This window comes from Nelumbo nucifera, chromosome 3, assembly GCF_055504915.1.
Source record: "Nelumbo nucifera cultivar China Antique chromosome 3, China Antique-T2T, whole genome shotgun sequence".
NCBI classification, from domain to species: domain Eukaryota; kingdom Viridiplantae; phylum Streptophyta; class Magnoliopsida; order Proteales; family Nelumbonaceae; genus Nelumbo; species Nelumbo nucifera.
The window spans coordinates 27,234,387-27,260,223 of NC_142651.1; the positions used below are offsets into that span (position 1 = coordinate 27,234,387).

At 39.3% G+C, this 25,837-nt stretch overlaps 1 protein-coding gene across 6 annotated transcripts in view; it reads right to left on the reverse strand.

Annotated features, from left to right (window-relative positions):
* LOC104601090 (protein ESMERALDA 1-like) overlaps positions 1 to 25,837 on the reverse strand; it is a 57,615-nt gene that overhangs the window by 12,793 nt on the left and 18,985 nt on the right. For 3 of the 6 annotated variants that reach the window (XR_002023609.2, XR_016084071.1, XM_010264403.2), the window contains exons 3-10: positions 23,877 to 23,944; positions 23,663 to 23,751; positions 19,637 to 19,834; positions 17,236 to 17,440; positions 16,969 to 17,136; positions 16,097 to 16,264; positions 15,814 to 16,004; positions 15,246 to 15,324 (exon numbers count right to left, since the gene is read on the reverse strand). Coding sequence is in view for 2 of the 6 variants with exons in the window: in XM_010264403.2 (XP_010262705.1) it covers positions 15,246 to 15,324; positions 15,814 to 16,004; positions 16,097 to 16,264; positions 16,969 to 17,136; positions 17,236 to 17,440; positions 19,637 to 19,834; positions 23,663 to 23,751; positions 23,877 to 23,944 (1,166 nt within the window). In the remaining 4 variants the exon portion in view is untranslated. The remainder of the gene's footprint in view (positions 1 to 15,245; positions 15,325 to 15,813; positions 16,005 to 16,096; positions 16,265 to 16,968; positions 17,137 to 17,235; positions 17,441 to 19,636; positions 19,835 to 23,662; positions 23,752 to 23,876; positions 23,945 to 25,837) is intronic. The other 3 variants (XR_016084072.1, XR_002023610.2, XM_088901291.1) reach the window with 1 other exon arrangement.

The following is a 25,837-nucleotide window of genomic DNA, read 5'->3' on the forward strand; positions in this document are numbered from 1 at the left end:
AGTGGGTCCAGAATCTACCTGTTTGAGAACCCTACCATATTGCTCCAAATGGTAATGGAAGGCATTGATAATATCTTCCTTGAGATCTGAACTAGGGGGCAATCCTAGGAATTCAGGATAGTACATCCGCTCTATGGCTCATGAGATGCTAAGTTAGCTGAAGTGAACTTTTTCTGATTTGGCTTCTTGCTCTCTTGTTGTGCTAATTTCTTACTTAGTTCTTATGGCCACTTCGGTTTTCCATTCAATTCCCAACATGTCTCCCGGGTGTGTCTAGATTTCTGACAATGAGTGCACCACAATTTATCTTTATCATTAACCCTTTTTTGACCTTCCCCCTTTCTTCCTGAATTAGTGTTACCTCTTACAAGTTACAGCTAAAGCAATGGTCTCCCCTTCAGGAGGATTCATAGCAGATCTCCTACTTTCCTCAGATTGAACTAGTGCATACACCTCTTGGATAGACGGAAGATCCTTGTGCCCAAAATCTGGATTCGAATGGGTTCATACATGGGATTAAGTCCCAAAAAAAAAGCAAACACCCGCTGCTATGAAACTAACTTTTTATAGGCTTTGGCATCCTTCTCACTCTCCCAATCAATGCTTTGGTAGTAATCTAACTCTTTTCCAGATAGATGTGAGAGCAGAATAGTAGGTTGATAAACTTCTTTCCCCTTGCTCCGAAACACTTTTTTTTTAGTTTTTTTTTTCAAATTTTGATTTTTTGGGAAGCTAAAAACATATTTTTTATTATTAAAAACAATTGGGGATCCGAAACACCTGGAAACAGACATTTCAAACCGTATCTTTTTCGAAAGATACGATGCGAAACGCCCGATACGGGGCGTATCGTATCGATACTTTAAACCATGCTTACATGTTGCAGACTCGGCTTTGCAATTGATAAATTCTAGCATAGTGCCTCTGCTCTGAGTAAGTTGCCTTTGCTTGTTCCCATATTTCCTTAGCTATCTCAACCCACATAAAGTTCTGCTTAACTGATGGTAACATAGTAGTCAAAAGCCATGACATAATCATGCAGTTCTCTTGGTCCCACTTATCATATTCAGCAGTACCAGCCCTAGGTTCCTTCACTTTCCCATTGATGTATCCTGCCTTACCTGCCCCTTGCTGTGATGTACAGCCGCATCTCCTTGGACCACGTCAAATAATTTCTGCCATCTAAGGGAGTAATAGTTGTTGGAAAACTCATAGAGTCATGACTACTATTCATTCCTCCTTGATTGGAAGAGGTTCCAGAAGTTGCAGAGTCCTCAGATGCCATGGCAAAGAACTGTCACACATTCACAGGTCAAACCAACCTCACCAATGCTAATTTAAGCCACACATAACATCTACAGCACTATTGCTGTACCCTTCCATCTGAACCAGGTCACACATGACCTACACAGGTTCTCCATGCACACAGACTTGGATCACAGACCCACAAGAGGCAGTTGAACAGACCTACACCATTCATCTAAGGTAGATTTTAATATGTTATTGGTAACAGTACCAAGAACCAATAAAAAAAGAACTTAGTCTCTTTCTGATCAGTTCGACAGAATTCTGGAAGTTGCAGTCCAGGAAGGAATGAGAGAGAGAAAGAAAACCAACTATCGACCTGGCGACCTCTAAGAAGACTTCAATCAATCATCTGCCACTCACTAGATGTGATTTTTAAGTTTCTATTGAAAAATAAAGGAGAAAAATCAACTGAAGTGTTCTCAGGGCAAGATCAAACTTGTCTTCTTCACTCTCAGTCCAGATGTGCGATTGGAGTAGCTTCGAACAGAAGAGAAACCTTTTACATAGAACGTCCTGCTCTGATACCATGGTTTCAATCAAGAGAAAGAAAAACAGAAGAAAGGAGAAGGAGAAAAGAGAGAAGAATGTTTTTAGAGTCAAAATCTTGGCTGGCGGCGCAAGTCCATCTATTTATGTATTAGGGTGACCGTACAATATAAAAAATGGAAAAGACAAAAGTGCCCTTGCAGCACATAGCTAATATTACATCAGGAATCATTAGAAGAATTATAATTGCGCATTTAAGGCTCAAAAACCCATAGAAAAAAATGTATAAATCAAATAAGAGAAAATTAAGTGACTTTAATAGGTATCTTTCTCTATCTCTCTTTTAGCCTTTTAGCCATCTTCTTTTCATTAAATATGTCAATTACTTGTCATTTTGATTTTTGTCTTTTTTGTTACTATATGCTTTGATTAGATTGAGAATACTCTTTTGTAGTTATATGCATTTTTCTTCTCCTTTTGAACTGTAATGACTTAGTAAGTGAATCATATGAAAAGGGTAAGCCAATTATCCAATCAACAATTCTCCATTGGTTCTTTTAGGAAAATACTTTTAAAAAATTGTGATGATTTTAATGAAATATCAAAAAGTTTTTAATAATATCGATGAAATTTGAAATATCACTGACATATCGGTAGAAATCTGCTGAATTAAAAAATATGAAAGAAAAGTAGTTTCTTGAAGAGATAAGGAAGAGAGAAGGAGAAGAGAAGAAGAGAAGTTGAAAAGAAAGGAGAGCAATAATCTGGATGCCCCCTTCACTTATTATTTATACTAAAAATAATAGAGTAGTACAAAGACAACTATGCCCTTATAGGGCGGCAAAACATAAAACAGCATATATAAGACTCAAAAACATAATAAAATTTGGACTCACATAACTACTGTGGTCCCCACCTCCTATCTAACAACTAACATAAAACATCTATTCAGAAAAACATCATAAAACTGATTAATCTTCAACACTCCCCCTCAAGTTGGGAGTAAATGTCACATTCCCAACTTGCGTAGATCATGTTCAAGCTTGTTCTTTGCCACCCCTTTAGTGAGAACATCAGTCAGCTGCAACTCTGAAGAGACATAAGGCAAACAGACTTCTCCGGTTGTTACCCTTTCTCTTATAAAGTGTCTATCAACTTCAATATGTTTTGTCCTATCATGCTGAATTGGATTGTGGGCAATATTGATTGCAGCCTGATTGTCACAGTATAACATCATAGGTTCCTCTGCTTTCATCCCAATCTCACTCAAAAGAGATCTAACCCAAAGAAGTTCTGAGACACCATGAGCCATGGATCTATACTCAGCCTCTACACTTGACCTTGCCACAACCGCTTGCTTCTTACTCTTCCAAAAGATCAAGTTTCCACCTACAAAGGTACACACTCCTGATGTAGACCTCCTGTCATCTAAGCATCCTACCCAGTCCGCATCTGTATAGGATTCTAGCTTCAGATTCTCATTATTTGAGAAAAGAAAGCCTCTGTTAGGGTGCCTTTTTAGATATGCAAGTATTCTCTCAATAGCTTCCCAGTGTTGAACCCGTGGTGCATGCATGTACTGACTCACAACACTGACAGCATAAGAAATATCTGGTCATGTCATACACAAATATAGTAGTCGGCCCACCATTCTTTGATATCTCCCCACATCCTTTACCAACTCACCATCCACACCATTAATTCTGTGATTTGGATCAATAGGAGTGCCTGTTGGTTTGGTCCCCAGCTTCCCAGTCTCCTGCAGTAGGTCAAGTACATACTTTCTCTATGAAATGAAGATCCCATGCTTGGATCTTGCAACTTCAATCCCCAAGAAGTATCTGAGCTCACCAAGATCTTTGATCTCAAATTCTTGCTGCAATGATTTTTGGAGATCATCAATCTCCTCCAGATCATTTCCTGTCACCACTATATCATCCACATACACAACCAGAATTGACACCAGAGCATCTCTCCTCTTCACAAAGAGGGTGTGATCAAACTGTCTGTGTGTATCCAAAACGGATGAGTGCCCCTCTGAACCTATCAAACCAAGCTCTAGGTGACTGTTTCAGTCCATACAGAGATTTTATGAGTCTGCACACCTTTCCTTTACCAACATTTTCATAAAAGCCTATTGAAATGTCCATATATTCCTCCTCTTGTAAATCACCATTGAGGAAGGCATTTTTGACATCAAGCTGGAACAAGGGCCATGAATAGGTGGCTGCTAGAGATAAAAGGATACGGACTGAACTCATCTTAGCTACTGGTGCAAAGGTTTCCAGATAATCAACACCATAGGTCTAAGTACACCCTTTTGCTACCAACCTTGCCTTGTACCTCTCTATCTTTCCATCGGCCCTATACTTCACTGTGAATACCCATCTACATCTGACCGTCTCCTTGTCTAGGGGGAGATCAACTATTTCCCAAGTTTGGTTTTTAACCAAAGCATCCATCTCATCTTGCATGGCTGTTTTCCACTCAGGTTTGGAGAAAGCCTCAATAACAATTTTGGGTATAGACACAAAATCCAGGGAAGAAAGAGAGTGATAAGGCACTGTAGGAAAGATGGTGTGAAATGCAATGGGCTATACACTTTCTCTTCCCCTTACGAAGTGCAATGGGAAAATCAAGGTCAGTGGGATCAGCTGCAACAATGGTGTTAGGGACAAGAACATTATCATCAGAAAACATAACAGGCTCAGGCTCAAGAGGAATACCTGGAACCATGTCTGCCGAATATGAAGTTTCAAAAGGACTGATAGAAAGTGGTGTGGGTTGAGGATGTGTGGAGTCAACCATCATCTACCAGCGCTGATATTTCTGTGAAGTTTCCCGTAGTGGCTCAGGTAATGAAACTGGAGGTGTAGGTGCTGGCTGAACTAATGGAGGCACCAAAGAATCAGGAAGAGGAACAGAGGAACATAAGGTGGATTCAAAGAAGGTAACATCCATAGTGACAAATCTGCTCCTCGACACTGGGTCATAACAGCAATACCCCTTTTGGTTTTGAGCATACCCAAAAAAAAACACATTTCTTGGCCTTAGGATCCAATTTCTTGCGATGAGGGCCAAGAATGTGAACAAAGGAAACACAACCAAAAACCCTTAAAGGTATATGAAATATCTCCCCATCTGGAAAAAGAAGACTAAATGGCACCTTAAACCCCAAAGTCCATGAAGGAACACGGTTAATCAAATGCACAACTATAAGAACTGCACAGGAACTGAAGCACACACCATAAGATTCCTTGCCAGATCCACAATGTGTCTGTTTTTCCTCTCAGCAACTCCATTCTATTGCGGTGTATATGCACAACTGCTTTAATGAACTACACCATGTTCTAAGAGATACGTGGTCAGGTCCTTCTCAAAGTATTCTCTGGCATTATTTAATCTAAAAGCCTTAGTTCTCACTCTAAATTGTGTTAGAACCATCTGGTGGAATTGTCGTACCAAGTTAGGAACCTCGTCACGTGATCTCATCAAATATATCCAAGAATATCGTGTATAATCATCCACAAATAAGAAAAAGTAACGGAATCCTCCCATGGAAAGGATATGATATGGCCCCATACATCAATGTGAACAATATTAAAAACAAAAGTACTTCTTTTATTACTTGGTTTAAAAGAATGTCTACAATGCTTTCCTAACTGACAACTCTCACACTCCAAAGTAGATAACTGAACAAACTCAAACAACTTTGGGAAAAGACATTTCAAATAACTAAAAGAAAGAGGTCCCAAGCGATTGTGCCAAAGCATAATCTGTTTCACTAACTCTGACCCACTACTACTGCTGTTGCTAACATGATGGCCCTAATATCTCAGAATCTCATCTAGAAGGTAGACACCATTCACCTCACGACCACTCCCAATCATCTTCTTTGACTCCAGATCCTGCAAAACACAATTACCAGGAAGAAAGGTCACAGAAGATTTCAAATTTTTTGTCAAAGAACTAACAAACAGTAGGTTGGTATGAAGTCTAGGGACATGTAAAACAGAAGACAGACTTATGTCATTGGTCACTCTAACTGTCCCCTTCCTAACAATGGGCATATGTGAACCATTTGCGAGCACAACTGATAGGAACTGAAAAGGGTAGGGGCATTAGTCATGTGCTCAGATGCTCCTGAGTCTATAATCCAGGGAGGTCCCTCCTTACCTGAAGTGGATGCAAGATTTGCAGTTGCATATGAACTACCTGTATGTGCAAAGGAAGTGGTGTAGTTGGCTCCTGCATTCTACTGCCCATCTAGAAGGCTAGAGCTAGGTGAATCTTTCTTACTCATAAGCTGTCCAAATCTCTCCAATTCTGTTCTCACTACTGCTACTACAATGGATTCCCAATCGGTTTGGGAAAGAGGGGCCAAAGAGTCTCCCATCTAGAAGGCTAGAGCTAGGTGAATCTTTCTTACTCATAAGCTGTCCAAATCTCTCCAATTCTGTTCTCACTACTGCTACTACAATGGATTTCCAATCGGTTTGGGAAAGAGGGGCCAAAGAGTCTCCTGTAATCTTGTTCCTTATCCGAGCAGGCATAAGATTTGGATGAAGCTTCCAACAAGTGTCACTGGTATGCTTAGGCTTCTTGCAATAATCACACACCAAGTCCTTCTTATCTTCCCTTCTAGTCTTACTACTCCCCCTGTCTCCATTCGGCTTAGGTTTTGTTGTACCAACCATAGCCGACTAGTCAACCCCAGGCTGTCTCAGCATTACATTCCTCCTACTCTCCTCTCCAGAGACAACGGCATAGGCCTGAGAAAGTGTCACACCCTCCCTAGAAAGAATATGCTGCTTAGCAATGTCAAATTTAGGGTTCAGCCCTGCCAAGAACCCAAAAGCCCTATTCCTCTCTAGCAGTTTATGATAAGTTGCTGCATCATTTACACTTTCCCATATCACAGTTTCTAAGTGATCTATTTCCTGCCATAGGGTTTTCGGCATGGAGAAATACATAGCAAGAGATTTTTCTCCCTATTTCATACTTATAACCTGATTTCTTAACTAATAGGCTCTGGCTTCATTTTGCTTCTGAGAGTAGGTTTCAATCACTCCATCCCAAATCTCCTTAGCAGTATTAGCCCATAGGAATTTTTTTGCAATATGAGGTAACATAGAATTACACAGCCAGGACATTACCATGTAATTCTCCTGCACCCATCGGGAAGAGTCTGTATCAGGTTTCTTCTCCTCCCCAGTGAGATACCCTAATTTTCCACAGGCACCAATAGCCATCTTATCTGATTGTACCCACTCCAAATAATTAGTATCATCAAGTTTTACTGTACTAATGATCCCAGACCCAAAAATATCACTACTACCTCCAACACCCAGTCTCACAGTACCGGTAGATTTCATCTCGGTATTCCAACTTGTAGAGAGATGGGCCGAATGGCCCATAGGCTGTTTATCCTTTTTTATCTTTTATGTTCTTTGCTGTAATGGGCCTTAATCTGGGCTTTATTCTTTCTTATGTTATGTCTTTTTAATTCTCTGCCCATCTAGGGTCTTCTCTGTAAATTACTAAAGTTTAACTAAATGAAATAGAATTAAGGGAGTAAGAGAAGAGATTATGTTCGAAAATCTCTCTCTGAACCCAAGTTGCCGCCACCTTCTTCTTCTTCTTCTCTCTTGAACTCTGATTTCTGCTACTTCCTTTTGAATTTTTGCAACTTTCTAAATAATCCTTTCTTCTCAAAAGGCTGTTTTTCTTCTTGGTATCAGAGCAAGCTCGTTTTTCCCTTTTTTTCACCTTTTTTCCCCCATACACAATGTGTATGGAGAACTGAATCGTATGAATAGTTAAAGAAACCTATTTCAGCCCAGTTGTTAGTGGTTTCTGGAGAGAAGGAGACTAGTTTTGTTGTCCTCTTAACAGATTCAAGTGTGTTGCCCAAAACCCTAATTTTTTGGAGAAATCTGATTGCGGGCCCCAGAGGGAGTTTGACCTAGGCGCTCAATGACTAAAGGCCTTCTCATTCTTCTTGAAGATTGAATCAAGTGGATTGGTGTTCTGTGAAGTCTACAAGGAGCGGCTGAGTTTTCTCTGTTTCTCCCAACTTCCGGGTGTGACACAGGTTATTGGTACAGCTACATAGAGGTTGGCTCACAACATAGTTTTTGTTCTGTCTTCATTTGTTGTTATTCGAAATTGTTTGAAGTCATTTTTGAAGTATTTAAGAAGATGAACTCTTCAGACTTTGAAAACAAGCATGTTGTCAAATCCGGACAAGTTTCGGGAGCCTCTGTAGACTCTCTACTGGTTGTGACCACAATCAAACTGGATGGAACTAATTATTTGGCTTGGTCACAATCAGTAAAAATTCATATTTGTAGTAGAGGCAAATGGGGTTTTATCTCCAGGAGCAAAAAGGCTCATCCGGAAGATGATCCATCATATGAAAAGTGGATGCAAGAAAATTATACTGTTATAGGATGGCTTGTGAACTCAATGCAACCACAGATTAGTCAACACTATTTGTGGATGAATTCAGCAAAGGAAATTTGGGATAGTGTTGCTGAAACATATTCCCAAAAATTAAATGTGGCCAGGGTTTACAAGTTGAGAAGTGATGTGAAGAATTTGAGACAGGGGGAGAAACCATTAGTTGTATACTTCTCAACACTGAAGTCTTTATGGCAAGAAATAGACTTGATAGAAGCTGTAGCCTGGGACACCACTAAGGATGTTGAGACCTATAGAAAACTGGTTGAGAGAAACAGGGTGTTTGAGTTCTTGACAAGGCTAAACCCAGAGTACGACATTACAAAGAAAAATATTTTATCCAAGGATAGCGTCTCACTGTCTCAAACATATGCCTTGGTAAGTAGTGAAGAAAGCAGAAGACTTGTCCAGGTCCAAGGGGCTGGTCTAAATGATCACTTTGCTAATATGGGAGTGAAACCCAAGGGGGTTGTAGGGACTCCGAGTAGCTCAGGGAAGAAAGAGATTATCTGTGAGTACAGTAAAAAGCCAAAACACACTAAAGACAAGTGCTGGAAATTGCATCCTGAGCTCCTACCACTTCGGTTTCAGAAGAAGTCTGATAATATAAAGGCAGGGAGTGCCAATGTTGTTGTTGGTCTAGATAGTGACAGATACCAAACTGAAGAGATGACAGCTAGTGAACAGTTAGCAGCTATGAAGGCAGAATATGAGAAGTTTGGGAGGATGATCAATCACCTAGAGAGTGTGACCTCTTCTTCCAACCCTCTAGGAAATTCAACCTCTTCTGCATTTGCTCACTCAGCTATACGGGCTTCTGCCAATCATACAATCATTTTAGGTAATTGTAGGATCCCTTGGATTATTGATTTTGGTGCTTCTGATCATATGACCAACCTTTCTACTTTGTTTGTTTCATATGATTTACTTCCTGGACATGACAAAATCACCCTAGCCGATGGCTCTCTTGCCCCTATCTCCGGCAAGGGAACCATCAAGGCTACAGACTCCTTGGCTCTTCCTTCTGCTCTTCATGTACCCAGACTAAATACAAACTTGTTTTCTGTAAGTAGCCTAACTAAGTCATTAAACTATTGTGTAACCTTCTTCCCTTCCTACTATGTGTTTTTTAGGATCTGGAGTCTCAGAAGGTGATTGGGAGTGGCCGTGAGGCGAATGGAATATATCTACTGGATACTCCTGGACAGTGCCATGAACAACCTGGAAAAGTTGCTTTTGGGTCTACATCTACAGAGTCCATCAGTCGAGTCATGTTATGTCATTTTCGTTTGGGTCATCTTTCTTTTTCTGCATTAAGTCATTTATTCCTAGAACTATTTAAGGGAATTAGTTTGTCCAGTCTTCATTGTGAGTCTTGTGAACTGTCAAAACATTGTAGAAACAGTTATCCTCTGAGTAATAAAAGATCTTCTCCTTTTAATATTGTGCACTCTGATGTGTGGGGGCCTTACCACTTACTTTCTATGGGTGGCTACAAATATTTTATCTTGTTCATTGATGAGTTTTCTCGATTCACTTGGGTATTTTTTATGAAGTCCCGTGATGAAGTTCCCAGACTTGTGAGGCAATTCCATGAATTTGTCCTAACCCAGTTTGATACCAGAATTAAAATTTTTAGATCCGACAATGCAAAAGAATATTTTGAGAAAAACTTGACCTGCTATTTCACTGATTTAGGGGTTATTCATCAAAGCTCCTGTGTTAGGACCCCAAAACAGAATGGAGTTGCTGAAAGAAAAAATAGACATATTGTTGAAGTTGCAAGAAGTATTCTATTTGCCTCACATGTCCCTACAAAATTTTGGGGTGATGTTGTTCTCACTGCTACCTACCTTATACACCGTATGCCATCCAGGGTTTTAGGGTTTAAGTCTCCCTTCAATCTTCTTCATTCAGACAAGGATCTTTTTCCTATTCCTCTTCGTGTCTTTGGCTGCACTTGTTATGTACATATCCCAAGTGTCCAGAGACATAAATTTGAACCAAAAGCCCACAAGTGTATCTTCCTTGGTTATTCCCCCACACAGAAGGGTTACTATTGTTTTGATCCGAAGACTGGCACTCGGTATGTCTCAATGGATGTCACAGGTGTTTGCTCTTCCTCTTCTTGTCCCAATTGAGTCTTTTGCTGAGTCTCTTCCTCCTTCAAATGAGTCAAGGGAGGATCAGTCACTTCACTCTCATTCTAGTGTTCCTATTCCTCCTCCTTTACCTCATCGCCCGCTTTTTAATCCTAGGTTGTACCAATGGAAAAGAACCAGAAATGAACAGATTGTTTCCCCTCCAACACATGAGCCTCATGCACTTCTAGTTACAGATGAGACAACAGGTACTATTACAGCCCCTTTGGAGCCATCATTCCCAGACCTTGATATCCCCATTGCTATTAGGAAAGGAAAAAGAAAGTGTACTACACATTGCATTTCCAAACACCTTTCTTATAGTTTGCTCTCTCCCAGGTCTGTGTCAGAAGCTCTTACTATTCTAGAATGGAGGGATGCTATGAGAACAGAAATTGATGCCCTGCACAAGAATGACACTTGGGAAGTGGTTGATTTGCATGAAGGGAAGGATCCAGTAGGCTGTAAGTGGGTTTTTACTATCAAATATCATGTTGATGGCACCATTGAAAGGTACAAGGCTAGGCTGGTTGCAAAAGGCTATACACAGAAATATGGGATTGATTATCTGGAGACCTTTGCCCCTGTTGCCAAGATGACTTCTGTGATAGTTCTTCTATCTTTGGTTGCACACTCAGACTGAACACTTTATCAACTGGATGTAAAGAATGCATTTCTGAATGGAGAGTTACGTGGGGAGGTCTATATGTCTCTTCCTCCAGAGATGCATGAAACAAATATGAAAGGAAAGGTCTGCAGACTGAAGAAATCTCTTTATGGACTCAAACAGTCCCCTAGAGCATGGTTTGAAAGGTTTAGGGCTGCCCTTGTTAGCTTTGGCTATGTACAGACACAGTCTGATCATACCCTCTTTGTGAAGAGGAGAGGATCCTTGGTCGTTTACCTGATTGTGTATATTGGTGATAATGTTGTGACTATAATGATGTCTCAAGGATTAATGATATCAAATCTTTCCTTCATACAGAGTTTGAGATCAAAGATCTAGGGAATTGAGATACTTTCTTGGCGTAGAAGTTGCTAGGTCCAAGGAAGGGATCCTTATCTCTCAGACAAAGTATGTTCTTGATTTGCTCTTTGAAACAGGGAAGATGGGTGCTAGACCAGTTGCTACTCCTATCGATATGAGCCATAAACTCTCTACTTCAGATGGAATATTGTTAGAAGATAAGGGAGTCTTCCAGAGACTACTTGGAAAACTTCTTTATCTATGCATGACTCGGCCAGACATTGCATATGCTGTCAGTTGCATCAGTCAGTTCATGCATGCTCCTAGGGATACTCACATGGTAGCAGCAGAGTGGATTCTGTGTTATTTGAAGGGCTCCCCTGGAAAGGGAATTCTATTTGCTAAGCATGGCCATATGAAACTTGAAGCCTACACAGATGCTAACTGGGCCGGAAACATTGATGGCAGAAGATCTACCTCTGGGTATTGTAGCTTGGTGGCAGGTAATATTGTCTCTTAGAGAAGCAAGAAACAATCACTTGTTGCTCGATCTTCAGCCGAAGCAGAATACAGAGCCATGGCTCATAGAGTTTTTGAACTATTGTGGCTTAGACCCTTGATGAAGGAACTGGGTATTGAGCATGATAAGCCAATGATGTTATACTGTGATAATCAGGCCGTCATCAACATTGCTCACAACCCAGTGCAACATGACAGAACTAAGCATATAGAAGTTGACAGACACCATTCGAGAAAGAGTTGCTTCTGGAGAAGTGTGTCTACCTTTCATCACCTCTGAAGGACAATTAGCTAATTTCCTCACCAAGGGCATTCCCAAGGCTAAACTTCAGCATGATACTGGCAAGCTTGGCATGATTGACATCTATGCTCAGCTTGAGGGGGAGTGTAAAGAAGATGGGCTGAATGACCCATAGGCTGTTTATCCTTTTTTATCTTTTATGTTCTTTGTTGTAATGGGCCTTAATCTGAGCTTTATTCTTTCTTATGCTATGTTTTTTTAATTCTCTGCCCAACTAGGGGCTTCTCTGTAAATTACTAAAGTTTAGCTTAATAAAATAGAATTAAGGGAGTAAGAGAAGAGATTATGTTCGAAAATCTCTCTCTCTGAACCCAAGTTGCTGCCACCTTCTTCTTCTTCTTCTCACCTCTTGAACTCTGATTTCTACTACTTTCTTTTGAATTTTTGCAACTTTCTAAACAGTCCTTTCTTCTCAAAAGGTTGTTTTTCTTCTCAACTCTCCATCTTACTTCAAATAGTTCAATAGTAAGAAAAAATAGATTGGAGACCTTCCAAAAATAATTTAATATCACACACACAGAAACCAACCCTTCCGGAAGAAGAAAACCCTAGCTGGAGAGAAATCTCTCTCCTCCCTATGCCTCCCAACAGAGAGAAGAGTAAATCGATCACTCTAGGAGGCTCAGAAAATTCCAAAAACCAAACCGCCCTCTTCAGAAAATCAAAAGAAAACTAACAATACTTGGGCACCCAAGATCAGATCAAAAACAAAGAGTCCAACTTTTCTGGGACTCTTCCCCGTACTCCAGTTCTTCCCGATTTTGATGCTAAACAGTATATCACCTTCCTGATGACTAGATCCCACCAAAAAATCCAAGAACTGGGCAATCTATAGTAGATCGATCAGCCCTTTACTACTTCATGCAGTCGCTAATCTAGGATTGCATGAAAATGCTTCAAGAAACCCTAGTCGATGCTCTGATACCAAGTAGAAATCTGCTGAATTAAAAAAATGAAAGAAAAGTAGTTTATTGAAGAGAGAAGAGAGAAGGAGAAGAAGAGAAGTTGAAAAGAAAAGAGAGCAATAATCTAGCCGCCCCCTTCACTTATTATTTATACTAAAAATAATATAGTACAAAGACAATTATGCCCTTATAGGGCGGCAAAACATAAAACAACATATATGACTCAAAAACATAATAAAATTTGGACTCACATAACTACTATGGTCCCCACCTCCTAACAACTAACATAAAACATCTACTCAGAAAAACATCATAAAACTGATTAATCTTCAACAATATCAACAAAATATCAGAGGTATTAGGAAAAAAAAAAGATTCCTAGAAAATTTCATATCGCCACTTAGAAAAATGGGATATATCGGGGATATTTCGCCAAATATTGCTTATATTGCGACCCATAGATGGATGAAGGAAGAATGACAACCTTAAAATTTGAAAAGTTTAAATTAATTATCACTCTATATTCTGGCCCTATAGGAGTAGGGGATTCAGTTAATGAAGAAATTCAGGCAATGTTACAAGAAGCTGAATTTGCCAAAGAACTGAATTGTGAACAGCTTTTAATTGAAGGTGACTCTAAGCTGGTGATCCAGTGGTTAAAAGAACCAGAAACAGCAGCCTGCTTCAGATTGCTAACTACAAATATGTCAGTCCATTTCCAATGGGAAAGAAGATCTGCAAACGGGATAGCAGACTCACTAGCTAAACAAGGGGTGCATAGGAATCAGATGTTTGGGGCTAAACTGTAATTCTTTGTTTTGATCTGAAGCTGCCTCTCGTGCCTCTTTTTTGGGAACTTTCTGTGTATCTTTTATATTTCTAATTCTTAATAAAATCACTCATTATTCATCAAAAAAAACTTCAAATGTAAAAGGATTGGGTAGTGCCACTAAAAGGAAAGTGATTAAAGAGGTTTTGTTAAGGAAAGAAAAAAATGACATTGTGATGATCCAGGAAACCAAATTATATGAGGGGGGTAGAAGTTGAATCAGGGGTATTTGGGGATGGAAAGGTATTAATTAGGTCATGGGTGCCTCCTCTAGAGGAATAATAACAATGTGACAAGAGCAGATAGTTAAGTGTTTGGAGGAACCGGTGATGAGATTTACAATGCCATTAAAATTAAAGAATGTGGTGGATGGATTTGTTTGGGTAATGAAAAATTTCCATGGCGATGTTTTTAGGTTCTCTTATGGGAGTAATAGTACCAAGCAACATGTAACAACTAGCAAGAAGAATTCAATCAATTCATTGAGTCATTTGAGCTTAAAGATATATTTTGTTAACAATACATCCATACCACAGTGCAGAACACCTAATGGAGTGTGGTGTGGTTCAAACCATGTGCTTTCAACTACAACAAAGTGGAGCACAGTGGATTCAAACACACCACACCTTACAGAGACCACACTACCAAATACCCCCTAAGTTGGTCTATATTAAGGGTAACTGTAAGTCTGTAACTTCTAACTAAAAGAGAATCCAAGAAGTATAAACTAGAAATCTTTAAGAAAAAAGTCTAATCAAGAATCTTTTTATGTCTCTTCTCATGGGACCTTTCAATCTAAAAGTCTAAGCTGTTAGGTGAGGTCCCTGAATAGGTTTTTATTCTCTAACATGCCTCCTCACGCAAAAGCCCATCGGGCTTGAAACGTGGACAAGCACAGGCCCACCCATACCTTGTGCTGAAATTTAATTAATTATAATGGGGACGACGAGAATCGAACACTAGATCACTTGATCGAACAGACTCTAATACCATCTCAAGGAACCGTTCAACCTAAAAGCTTAATCTGTTAGGTGAGGTCCCTGAATTGGTTATTCTCTAACATCTCTCTCATGGGATTGATTTCCATCACTTGAAAATATAATTTCACCGTTCAAAGAGGATAATCTGCTTTTTACTGGTTCATAAATGAGAATCTATAGTAGTTTCTGTTTTTATTTACATTCTAAAATGATTCCAAAACCTATTGATGTATCACTGAAGAAGCTGATATGAAACTAACTGTTAGGAGCATGCAGGTTCAGGTCGAAATTCCTGAATATTTAAGGAGTTGAACAGGAAGAGGATAAAGATATAAATGATCAGTTACCTGCCACCTGATGGAATGGAAAAGGTGCAACTTAGGCAGACTCAGGATGAGGATTTGTTGAAATTTGAATGGGCCTGACCTGAGGACCAAGAATAGTGCTGTTTAAACTCGTCAAATTGGGTACACCCGACTTGAAAGAAGAATTTACTACATGACTGACACATCTTAGACAATAGAATAAATCAATGTAGATAGAATATCTTAATGAAGACACTGAATAAATCAATCATATTTAACAAGCTTACACAAATAAGCTATATTAGCAGATCTCTTTATTTTTTTCCCACTATTGTTTTTATTAGATCACACCCAATTCATTCTTTTTACTGATGATAAACACTCACATTATTGTTTTATCCAAAGAAATTGCACTCTTCAAGAAATGCTTGATTAATGGCTAAAAGTTACTATCCATCACAATAATGTCTAGCTCTTATTTCCCTTTATCCATGTCCCTAAATGGATAGACAACCAAAGCACTTAAATAAGCTTTAAGGCACTAATCTATGGATAATGGTTCACTGCAATGCATATATATAAAAGGAACACTTAGTCAATGAAAACATACCCAATATTTGGATTATCAAACAGTAATGCTAGCTTTCGCTTGTCAGGCCTGATTGTCTTAGAGTGCCCACCATACAAATATCTTCTGTGGCCCATTAGAAAGTGGGGGAAGTTTCCACCTTGAGTTGTCACAAATACTTCACTGTGAAGACAAACAGTGTAGTCTAAAGCAGCCATCCTGGAAGAGTAGTTCTAGAAGCAGAAGCAACTCAAGTTAAAGTAATGACCTTGAAAAGGACCATTGATACGTGTGTGCTGTAAATAGAAGCCATTAGCATCCATACCTTAAATGGAGCTAACTCCTCCACAGATGCTAGTGTTTCTTTGGTTTGTAGAAGGGGAAACATTTCAAGAAGTGGAGCCATAGTTTTCTCAGCCTTGTAGATCTTTCCAGATGCTAAATAAATCGATGTGCTGTTATCAAAACCCATTCCCCTAAGCATCAGCCCCACCTGATGGCATTCAAATTAATAAGAAACCAGTTGTTAGTGAATCAACAAGATGCCCATTGATGCATGTAATAAGGTACAACACTATTAATATTGCAATTTAGAATAACGCAAAGATATCCCATGACTTCTAGTTCCCTCCCAAACTTTTGCCTTCTTATTGTTTACTTAAATTGCTTTACCATACCATTTAGTCCAGCATTAGACCTGATTTCAGAAGGTCCTATACCAATGTGCCATCACACTATAATCTGATTAAGTGCTACACTAGAAAGAAAAAGGAAAAAGAACAAAAGAAACATGAAGCACCCAAAAAATGTAAAGTGAAACCATTAAGGGAAACTTGACATTGTCCCATTTGTGAAGTTTCTATTATAAGTTTATAACACCACTTTTCACAATTGATGTGTATATTACAAGACCATTTTTGACAATTATTACATATATGTTTATCACCTTTAAAGGCCAAGTATAGATTGTTAATTACATCTTCAATCACTATTCAATATCAAAAGAACTAAATCTATTCACCACCTGTATAATCAAAATATATGAATGAAACATAAAAGGCCACATGAGCAACATATAGAAAACTGTGAATGCAAATAAAAGATGCATTGCATAACAGCATGCGTGTAACAGAAGTTCTTTACAAAAAACTACAAACAGATCCATAAGGAAAAATGGGTACATTGAAAGAGTATTACCTCCAATGGGGTAAGGGGGCATTTTCCATTTATCCTGATAGCTCCAGGCTTTATAACACGACCAGGTTTTGTGAACTTTCCTCTCCAACCTCTTTCTCTTGCGGCATTCATGTCGTGCTTCTCTTCCTCCCCACCATCAAATACACAGCAAGAGAAAGCAACCATGTCCTGTAAACAAGAATAATCACTACCCATGCTTCCTACCAAGATTCTATTGAGAATTTTACAATGACAAATTACAATGCTTCTTTCATATGAAAAATTAACCTCTTCAAAGCGCAGATGCACTGCAACATATTTTCCATTATTGTTTGCACTGTTTAGCTTCATCCTTGCAACTAAAGTTTCTGCAAATGTTGCTATAGCTTTTGAGAATCTTAATGCTTCATAATTTGCTAAGCATCTAAGGCGTTGGACAACTGGAGGAGCATCAAATGACAAACGATTTGCAAAAGGAGAAATTCTTATGATCCTGCATTATCCATTCACCAAAAAACAAAATTTTCAGAAAATAATAAATCAATTAATTAAATACAATTTCCAATAGGATTCTACTTCACAATTCTCCAGAGTATTTTCATAGTTTCATGCTAAAGTCTCAAAACTATTCTTAAGGGTTAGTAAAAAATAAATTGAGACTACACGCATGCTCAAATTGTCAAACTATCAAAAAATAACAATAAGATACACTGTCTAAGAACACTTGATGGAAACCAGGATCTCAGATGTGCAAGAGATTATCTCTTTTCCATGAGGGAGGGAACTACCAAATTAGAGCAAAAGGAGTAGGAGATATACCTTCTCTGCTAGATGCAGATTAACTAGTGTTGAAATGTGTTATGTATTGCCACAAGGGTAATTTTGTCTTTCTCTTATCTTTTTACTGTATGCTGTCGCCCTTAGTATAAATACTAACTTAGGTGCTGCCGGCCTTGGAACTTTTGGAATAGAACCTTTTCTTCCCTTTTTTCCTTCCTCTTCTCCTTTTCTTCTTCTTTTTCTTTTTCTTCTTGCTGGACTACATGGTATCAGAGCACTGATCCAGGCTCAGGCTTCTCGGATTGAGTTTTTTCATTTGAAATCTCCTTTTTGACTGGAAGAAGAATCAAAGCCTCATCGGACTGAACTAGGCCCATGCTTTTGTGTTTTCTCTTTTTCTTTCTTGGTCATTGTACCAAGAGGAGGTTCTATGGTGTTTTTGGTGGCAGCCAAATGCAGTGAATAGTATTCTTTGGGGTTTGCCCTCTCTCTTATGGACTGTGCGTCAGGAGTTTATTGATGTACTCCAGGTATGTACTGTTACATTTAGTTTTCAGTATGCTGCTATAACTGTGGATGTTACAGTTTGGATTTGTAGAGACTGGTTCTCTTTGTTACTATAAGCTGATAGCTATTCGGCTGGGGTTTTCTGACCTCAGTCCCACTGAACTAGTTTATTAAAGCCTCTCTTTATTCGAAGATGGCTGAAGTTCTGCTGTTCTCTTTGTTTGAAGTATTATCCTCTGTTTGGTTGGCTTGTTGGACTTTTTTTTTTTTTTGTTCTAATAACAGTGCTGTAGAGGTACAGAACCTCAGTTTTCTCAGTTCTGTCTTTGGGAAATAAGCAGTAATACAGTGAGCCCAATGTCTATTGAAGATTCAGCATCTTCTGGTATTACCTCTCCCCAAGGAAATCTGAATGGAGGAATGGACTGCATAAATTTCTCGATGTCTATCACTCCCTTTGATGATCTCAATTACTTGGAATGGTCCAAAGGCATCAAACTGTATGTGACGGCTAGGGGAAAGGCTGGTTATATAAATGAGAAAGTTAAAGAACCAAAATCTGGTACAGCTGAACATGATAGATGGGATCAAGAGAACAGTATGGTTATGTCATGGCTCTTGGGTTCTATGCTGCCACATGTAAAGAAAAACTTCATATGGGCTGATACATCTTGTGAGATTTGGGAACAGGCCAAGGAAACTTACTTAGAACAGAGACATTATGCTAAGATATACCAACTTCAAGCGGAAACTAGAACAGAGACATTAAGACTTAAAAACCCATTCCTAAGACACCAATAAACTAGAAAATAAATTAAAAAAGAGTTTAAAAGATACTATTATCCAAATTACCAAAAAAGTCTTATATTATTATAGGAATCAGAAAACTTATTTATTTCTCCATGGACTCTTTCCTGGCTTCTTTATCTGCATCACTGGTACAGCTTTCAAAGCATTGAGCACAAGGCCACGACCAGACAATGGGAATTTATGAACTGTTTGGACTATATGGAAACTGATATTATTTCCCTTTTGTGACAAAACAGTAATACTCTCTCATAGATCTCCTTACTATGGTCTACACATATAGATTTACTATACATTGAAAAAGAAAAGTATAAATATTAAATTCTGTAAACAAAACCATTTACTAATTGGTACACATAATTAAAGATATCTTGTGAAGTTCATATCAACAAATGGTCACAGACAACCAGAAATAACATGCAATATCACACTCACTCGAACAGATAACTTCCGTTCCAAAGTAAGGAATTGTCCTTGGAAAAAGGGATTCAGAAATAGGATGGGGAATGTATGCCATTTTAAAGCAACACTTGCATTTGATATGCAGTGAGCGTGTAAGAGAAAATAAATACAAAAAAAGAATATTTTAACTTACTGTTCTTCAAGAAGCTTTGGAAGAACTGCATCCTTGTAGTACCGAATGGAAGACCAAGCCTTTATTCTGAAGTTATAAACATTACTCATGTTGCGGTCAAATCGTTCCATAATGAAGCCAGGCAGTTTAGTGACCACACGTACATCATTTTCCAAGGTACTGATAAAATGATCCTCATCATAGATGTCATGGAATTTGCTGCAAAAATAACACAAGAGTTCAGAAGTTTCATCCATGAAACTAATGGAAAAATGTCAATCGCATAGGAGACAGACCAAGACTAATAGCAATGTAATCCATAATTCCAGAAAGAATATCTTGTAATAGAAGTGCATTTAGAATATAAAGAATTGTTCTCAGAAACAATTAACAGCCTATAAGAATTCAAGCTTCACTCCATTGATCCATTCTAAGGGAATAACTGGATTAATTAAAACAGAATGTCATTGAAAATTTTCACTGGCATGGATACATTGAGACCTTACCTTTCCAAGCCCAGGAAGGTGTCCACAGGGTGGGGAATTCAATCACAAGCATCAGAGTGGATGGGGATTTGTTAGAGATGGAAAGTGAGGTGGCAGATGACATAATAAATTACTATAAGTCTCTGTTCTCTGATGGACAAGGGTACAGGCCCCAATTCAATGGGGTCAATTTTCAGCAGCTTTCTGATGAGGATAGGAACTGGTTGGAGAGGAGGCCTTTTGATGAAGCAGAGGTGTTGGAAGCTCTCAAGGATCTCAAGGGGGACAAGGCACCGGGGCCTGAATGTTTGGCAGATCATCAAATCAGATGTCATGGTGGCTCTTCAGGATTTTTATGCACATTGTAGTTTGCCCCATGCAGAAAAGTATACTTTCATTTCACTAATTCTGAAGGTGCAGGGTGCTGCTAACCTGAAGGACTATCGTCCAATAAGCTTAATTGGGAGTTTTTACAGATTGATGTCAAAATTATTAGCTAATCGCCTCCAGAGAGTAGTGTGAAAGTTTGTGTTACCATTTCAGGGAGCCTTAGTGGATGGTCAGCAGATTTTAGATGGGCCTCTGATTGCAAATGAATGTGTGGGCTCCAGAATTAGACAGGGGAAGCCGGGAGTCATTTTTAAGCTCGATTTGGAAAAAGATTACGGTCATATTAGATAGCAGTTTGTGGATTACATCTTGAGGAGAATGGGCTTTGGTGTTCTCTGGCTAAAGTAGATTTCTAGCTGCATCTCAGATCCAATGTATTCTGTGCTAATTAATGGTGCCTCTGTTGATTTCTTCCCTGGTGAGCATAGTATCCATTAAGCAGACCTGCTCTCGCTTTTTCTCTTTACCCTCGTGGTGGACCCTTTGGGCAGGTTGATTAAAAAAGCAGAAGAGGGTGGACACATTAAGGTTTCTCAGTTGCAGATGATGGTCCAAGAGTTTCTCTGTTACAGTTTGCTGACGATACCATCACTTTCACTAGGGCAAGGCAGGAGGACATGTTGTTTTTGCATTGTCTTTTCGATTTCTTCTTAAGGGCTACACAATGGGGGTAGCCCATCCCCCAACCCAGGTGCAAGCGGGATTCAACCCCAAGTCTCCACTACAACCAGCAGGAGACCTTACCAACCCACTGGATTGAAGATTAGCAGTTTCGTTGGGTTGTAAATGTGGGCTCACTACCGACGAAATACCTCAGTCTTCTGTTGGGGGCAGGCTATAATTACTAATCCATTTGTGATCCAGTCATTGAGCGATTCCAGTATAGACTCTGGTCTAAAGGAGGTAAGTTGGTTCTCATACAGAGTGTACTCTCATGTCTTCCCACCTATTTGTTCTCTTTGTTTACTACCCCCTCTGGGATGGTAAAGTGCCTGGAGTAAGGAAGCTGGCAGTGCTGGATTAAGGCAATTGAAGTTTATAAATAGGGTCCTGCTTTGTAAGTGGTTATGGCGGTTTGGTGAAGAACCTAATCATTTGTGGAGACAGGTGATTGTTGTAAATATGGTATAACTCCCATGGATTGATAAACATATCAAATTAAAACCAGGGAATGGAGAACACATATTTTTCTAGTCTGATGTATGGGTGACAGACCTCTGAATTCGGTGTTCCCAGCTTTGTAGGTTGCTGTTGACAGGTGGGCAAACAGTTGATCCAGGTGCCTCGCTTCAGGACAAACCTGAATGACTGGGAGGTGTCTTTGGCAGGAGAGTTGTTGGAAAATTAACTGAAGTGCAGCTAAATCCTCTGCAGTAAGATGTTAGAATCTAGGTGGAGAAGTCAGGCTGTTTCTCTACCAAATCCTACTATAGTCTGTTGCTTGGTTTGCCCCAGTCTGTCTCCTGATCTTGGATTTGGTGAGCCAAAGTTCCTTCCAAGATAATCTTCTTTTTATGGGCCGCTGTTTGTGATAGAATTCAGTCGGCGGATCAAATATTGAAGAGAGGTATGGTGGTTGACCCTCTCTGCAGCCTGTGTGAGGAGTTTTCAGAATCATTCAATCACCTTTTGCTACATTGTTCTTTCTCCTTTGCTGTCTGATGCCATTTCTTGGGCCTTTTCTGCAGATGTTGGGTTGCACCCTCAAATTTGGAAGGCCTTTTATCTTCTTGGAGGGTCTTGGGTTTTTTGAAGAAGGGAAAGATCCTTTGGGACCAGCTATCTTTTGCAGTTTGTTGGAATATCTGGAGCGAAATAAATGCACAAGTTTTTCAAAGTAAGAGCTCCCCTGTGGATGAAGTGATCAGCCATATTGAGTGGACCCTCACTTGGTGGGCCAAAGTTTTGCCTCAGTTTGCTCACATAGAGGTTGAAGTCTTTAAGGATGATTGGTGCTCTATTATTTTTTGATTGACAGCTAGTCACCTTTTGTTTGGAAACGGCCTCTCTGTATGTGCAGGGGTAAGGCCGCGTACATCTGTCCCTCCCCAGACCCCGCATTGGCAGGAGCCTCATGCACTAGGCTGCCCTTTAGCAAGTCACCTTTTTGTATTTTCTAAACTGAGATTCTGATACATCCATTCTGTATAGCTTATTGTACAGTTTTTGGGGGCTTTCTGTCCCCCCTTCATATCCATATTAATACAATACTTTCTTACTGCTTATCAAAAGAAATGAGTTCCTTTATGGTTGCTGATCGGGGGGGATGAAGGCATTCTGCAAATAACGTTCTACTGAGAAAATAATACGGAAAAGTACACTGCACCACACTGCAGAATTCTGAATTCCACTGCAACCCTACACAATTCAAAATGACAAACACCCCCACCCTAAAACACGAATACCTGCCTGTGTATTGGCATCAATTCCGAGTTGGCACCTACCCCAACTGTACTGTGGGGCTAAGAATTCTTAGGGTGTGCTGAACAGTCACTCCCAAAATAATAAAATATCTCATTTACAATCAAAGAAAAAGATATGCAGCACAGAAATCTTCTGTCTGGCACTGTTGGTGTTCTGAGAAATGAATGCAGTAACATTCTCTCTCCTTTTCCAGGCCCAGTGGGAATAGGAGACTCTACAAGGGCTGAACTTCTAGCTGCTGTACAAGGGATACAGATTGCAAACCAACTTGGAGTGGATAACTTAAAAATTGGAGGAGACTCCAAGGTGGTTGTAGGATGGTTGGCTGACTCAGATACTGTCACATGGGGCTTTAAGGATGTCTTATAAAAGGTTAAATGGCTCACAAGGAATATGACAGGTTTCACTGAGTGGGCAGATCAGCAAATGCCTTGGCTGATTCTCTTGATAAACAAGGGATTTCTTGGGTTACTTTGTATTGGGCTTCTCTGTAATTTTATCTTTGTTTTGTTTAATCACCTAAAGGATGGATGGAATGCTCCATCTCCCTTTCTTAAAGGGGAGGTAGCATCTCGTGCCTCTCTCTAACTTGTATTTTCTTATGCTATGATTTAATGAATCTTACTATTCAACGATCAAAAGAAAAAACATAGAAAATTTAGATCAACAACCAGAAAACTAGAATAACCTTCAATGTTTACCCCCATTTTACAGACTAGATTGAGAAAAGAATAAGTTACTGACAAACCTAGGATCCTTCCAAATGCTATGGTAATGGAAATTTGGGATCACAAGTGTTGCATTTAGGTAACCGGCAACAGCAACTGCATTGCAGATCTGTAAGATACATGGCAGTAATGGCAAAAGTATTTTGAGCCTCCATGGCATAGAAAAAAAAAACATGAAAACAATAAAAGATTAATAAAATAATAAATGAAATACAATTAAGGAATGAGAACAACCGATGTCCTCTGCTGATTCAAGCCACCATTTGCCTCAACATAAATGTAGCCATTTGACTCAGGTAAACCTACAATTACAGAAATATACTCTAGTTAAAATTTTGATAAACGATTATTGTAAGTAGTGTATTCTAAAAGATAACACAAATACCCATACAGAAACTTGTAGAAACATGTATATATGTGAGTTTCATTATGTATTCATCAAAACAACAAGTTTAGATAGCACCATGAAGTTTATATACCAGACCACCAAACTAATACATGCAAAAGTTTATCATTGAAAATAAAAACCTCAAGTGGAGCCAGTGAGGCAAACTATTATTTTATGGCAGCATATTAATATAGTAAAAATTACTGATTGCAGATTTAGATGAATTCCTTGTGAAGAGAAAGAAGAAGAAGATGAAGAGTTTCAGCAGTAGAGAAAAAAAGAGGATAAGAAAAGAATAGGAAGTCAACCAGAATTGAATTAGTTCTGGCCGCCAACCCCTCATTATAATTTATACTTAACTTAAAGAATGAGATATTACAAGAACACCCTTAGTAGGGCGGCTACTAAAGTAGCTGAACAGTCACAACTTAAAAACATAAACTAATGGGCCAAGCCCAACAACTTCCTAACTTAATAACTTAAAAAAAGTATAAAAACAAATGGGCCCAATAACTAGACTCCGGCCCAACTCAACACTCCCCCTCAAGTTGGGAGTAAATGTCACACATTCCCAACTTGCGTAGATCATGCTCCAGCTTGTTCCTTGCAACACCTTTTGTGAGAACATCAGCGAGTTGCAGATCAGAAGCAATGTATGGAAGACAAACTTCCCCAGAAGTCACTCTTTCTCTGATAAAATGTCTATCCACTTCAATGTGCTTAGTTCGTTCATGCTGGACTGGGTTATGGGCAATGTTAATTGCTGCTTGGTTATCACAATACAACATCATAGGTTCTTTTGCCTGTATACCAATTTCTCCTAATAGGGAACAGATCCAGATTAGTTCTGAAACTTCATGTGCCATGGCCCTATATTCAGCTTCAGCACTTGATCTTGCCACCACTGTTTGTTTCTTACTCTTCCACGAGACAAGGTTACCCCCCAAAAGGGTGCATACTCCTAAAGTGGATCTCCTGTCATCAAGGCATCCTACCCAATCTGCATCTGTATAAGCTTCTAATTTCAACTGTCCATGATCAGTAAACAATATGCCTCTGCCTGAGTGTCCCTTCAGATAAGCAAGAATCCTGTCAACAGCCTCCCAATGCTGGACTCGTGGAGCATGCATGTATTGACTTACCACACTTACTGCATAGGAAATGTCTGGTCTTGTCATACACAAGTATAGCAGCTGACCCACAAGTCTCTGATATCTCCCAATGTCCTTTATTGGCTCACCTTCTGATGCATTAATTTTGTGGTTCTGATCAATAGGTGTACTGATTGCCTTCGTTCCAAGCTTCCCTGTCTCTTGAAGAAGATCCAAGACATACTTCCTCTAAGAGATAAAAATTCCATGTTTTGATCTTGCAACTTCAATGCCCAAGAAGTATCTCAGTTCTCCAAGATCCTTAATTTCAAATTCTTTATGTAGATTCTTTTTCAAACAATCAATCTCACTTAGGTCATTCCCTGTGACAACAATATCATCCACATAAACAATTAGGACTGACACCAAAGATCCCCTTCGCTTCACAAACAAGGTATGATCGGATTGAGTTTGAGTGTAGCCAAAAGCAATCAAGGCCTTTCTGAATCTGTCAAACCATGCTCTGGGAGATTGTTACAAGTCATAAAGTGACTTCTTAAGCCTGCATACCTTTCCCTTTTCAGCATCACTGTAGAAGCTAGCAGGAAGATCCATATACACTTCCTCTTGCAGATCCCCATTTAGGAAAGCATTCTTCACATCAAGTTGAAACAGGGGCCAAGAGTATGTGGCAGCAAGAGAAAGAAGTATCCAAA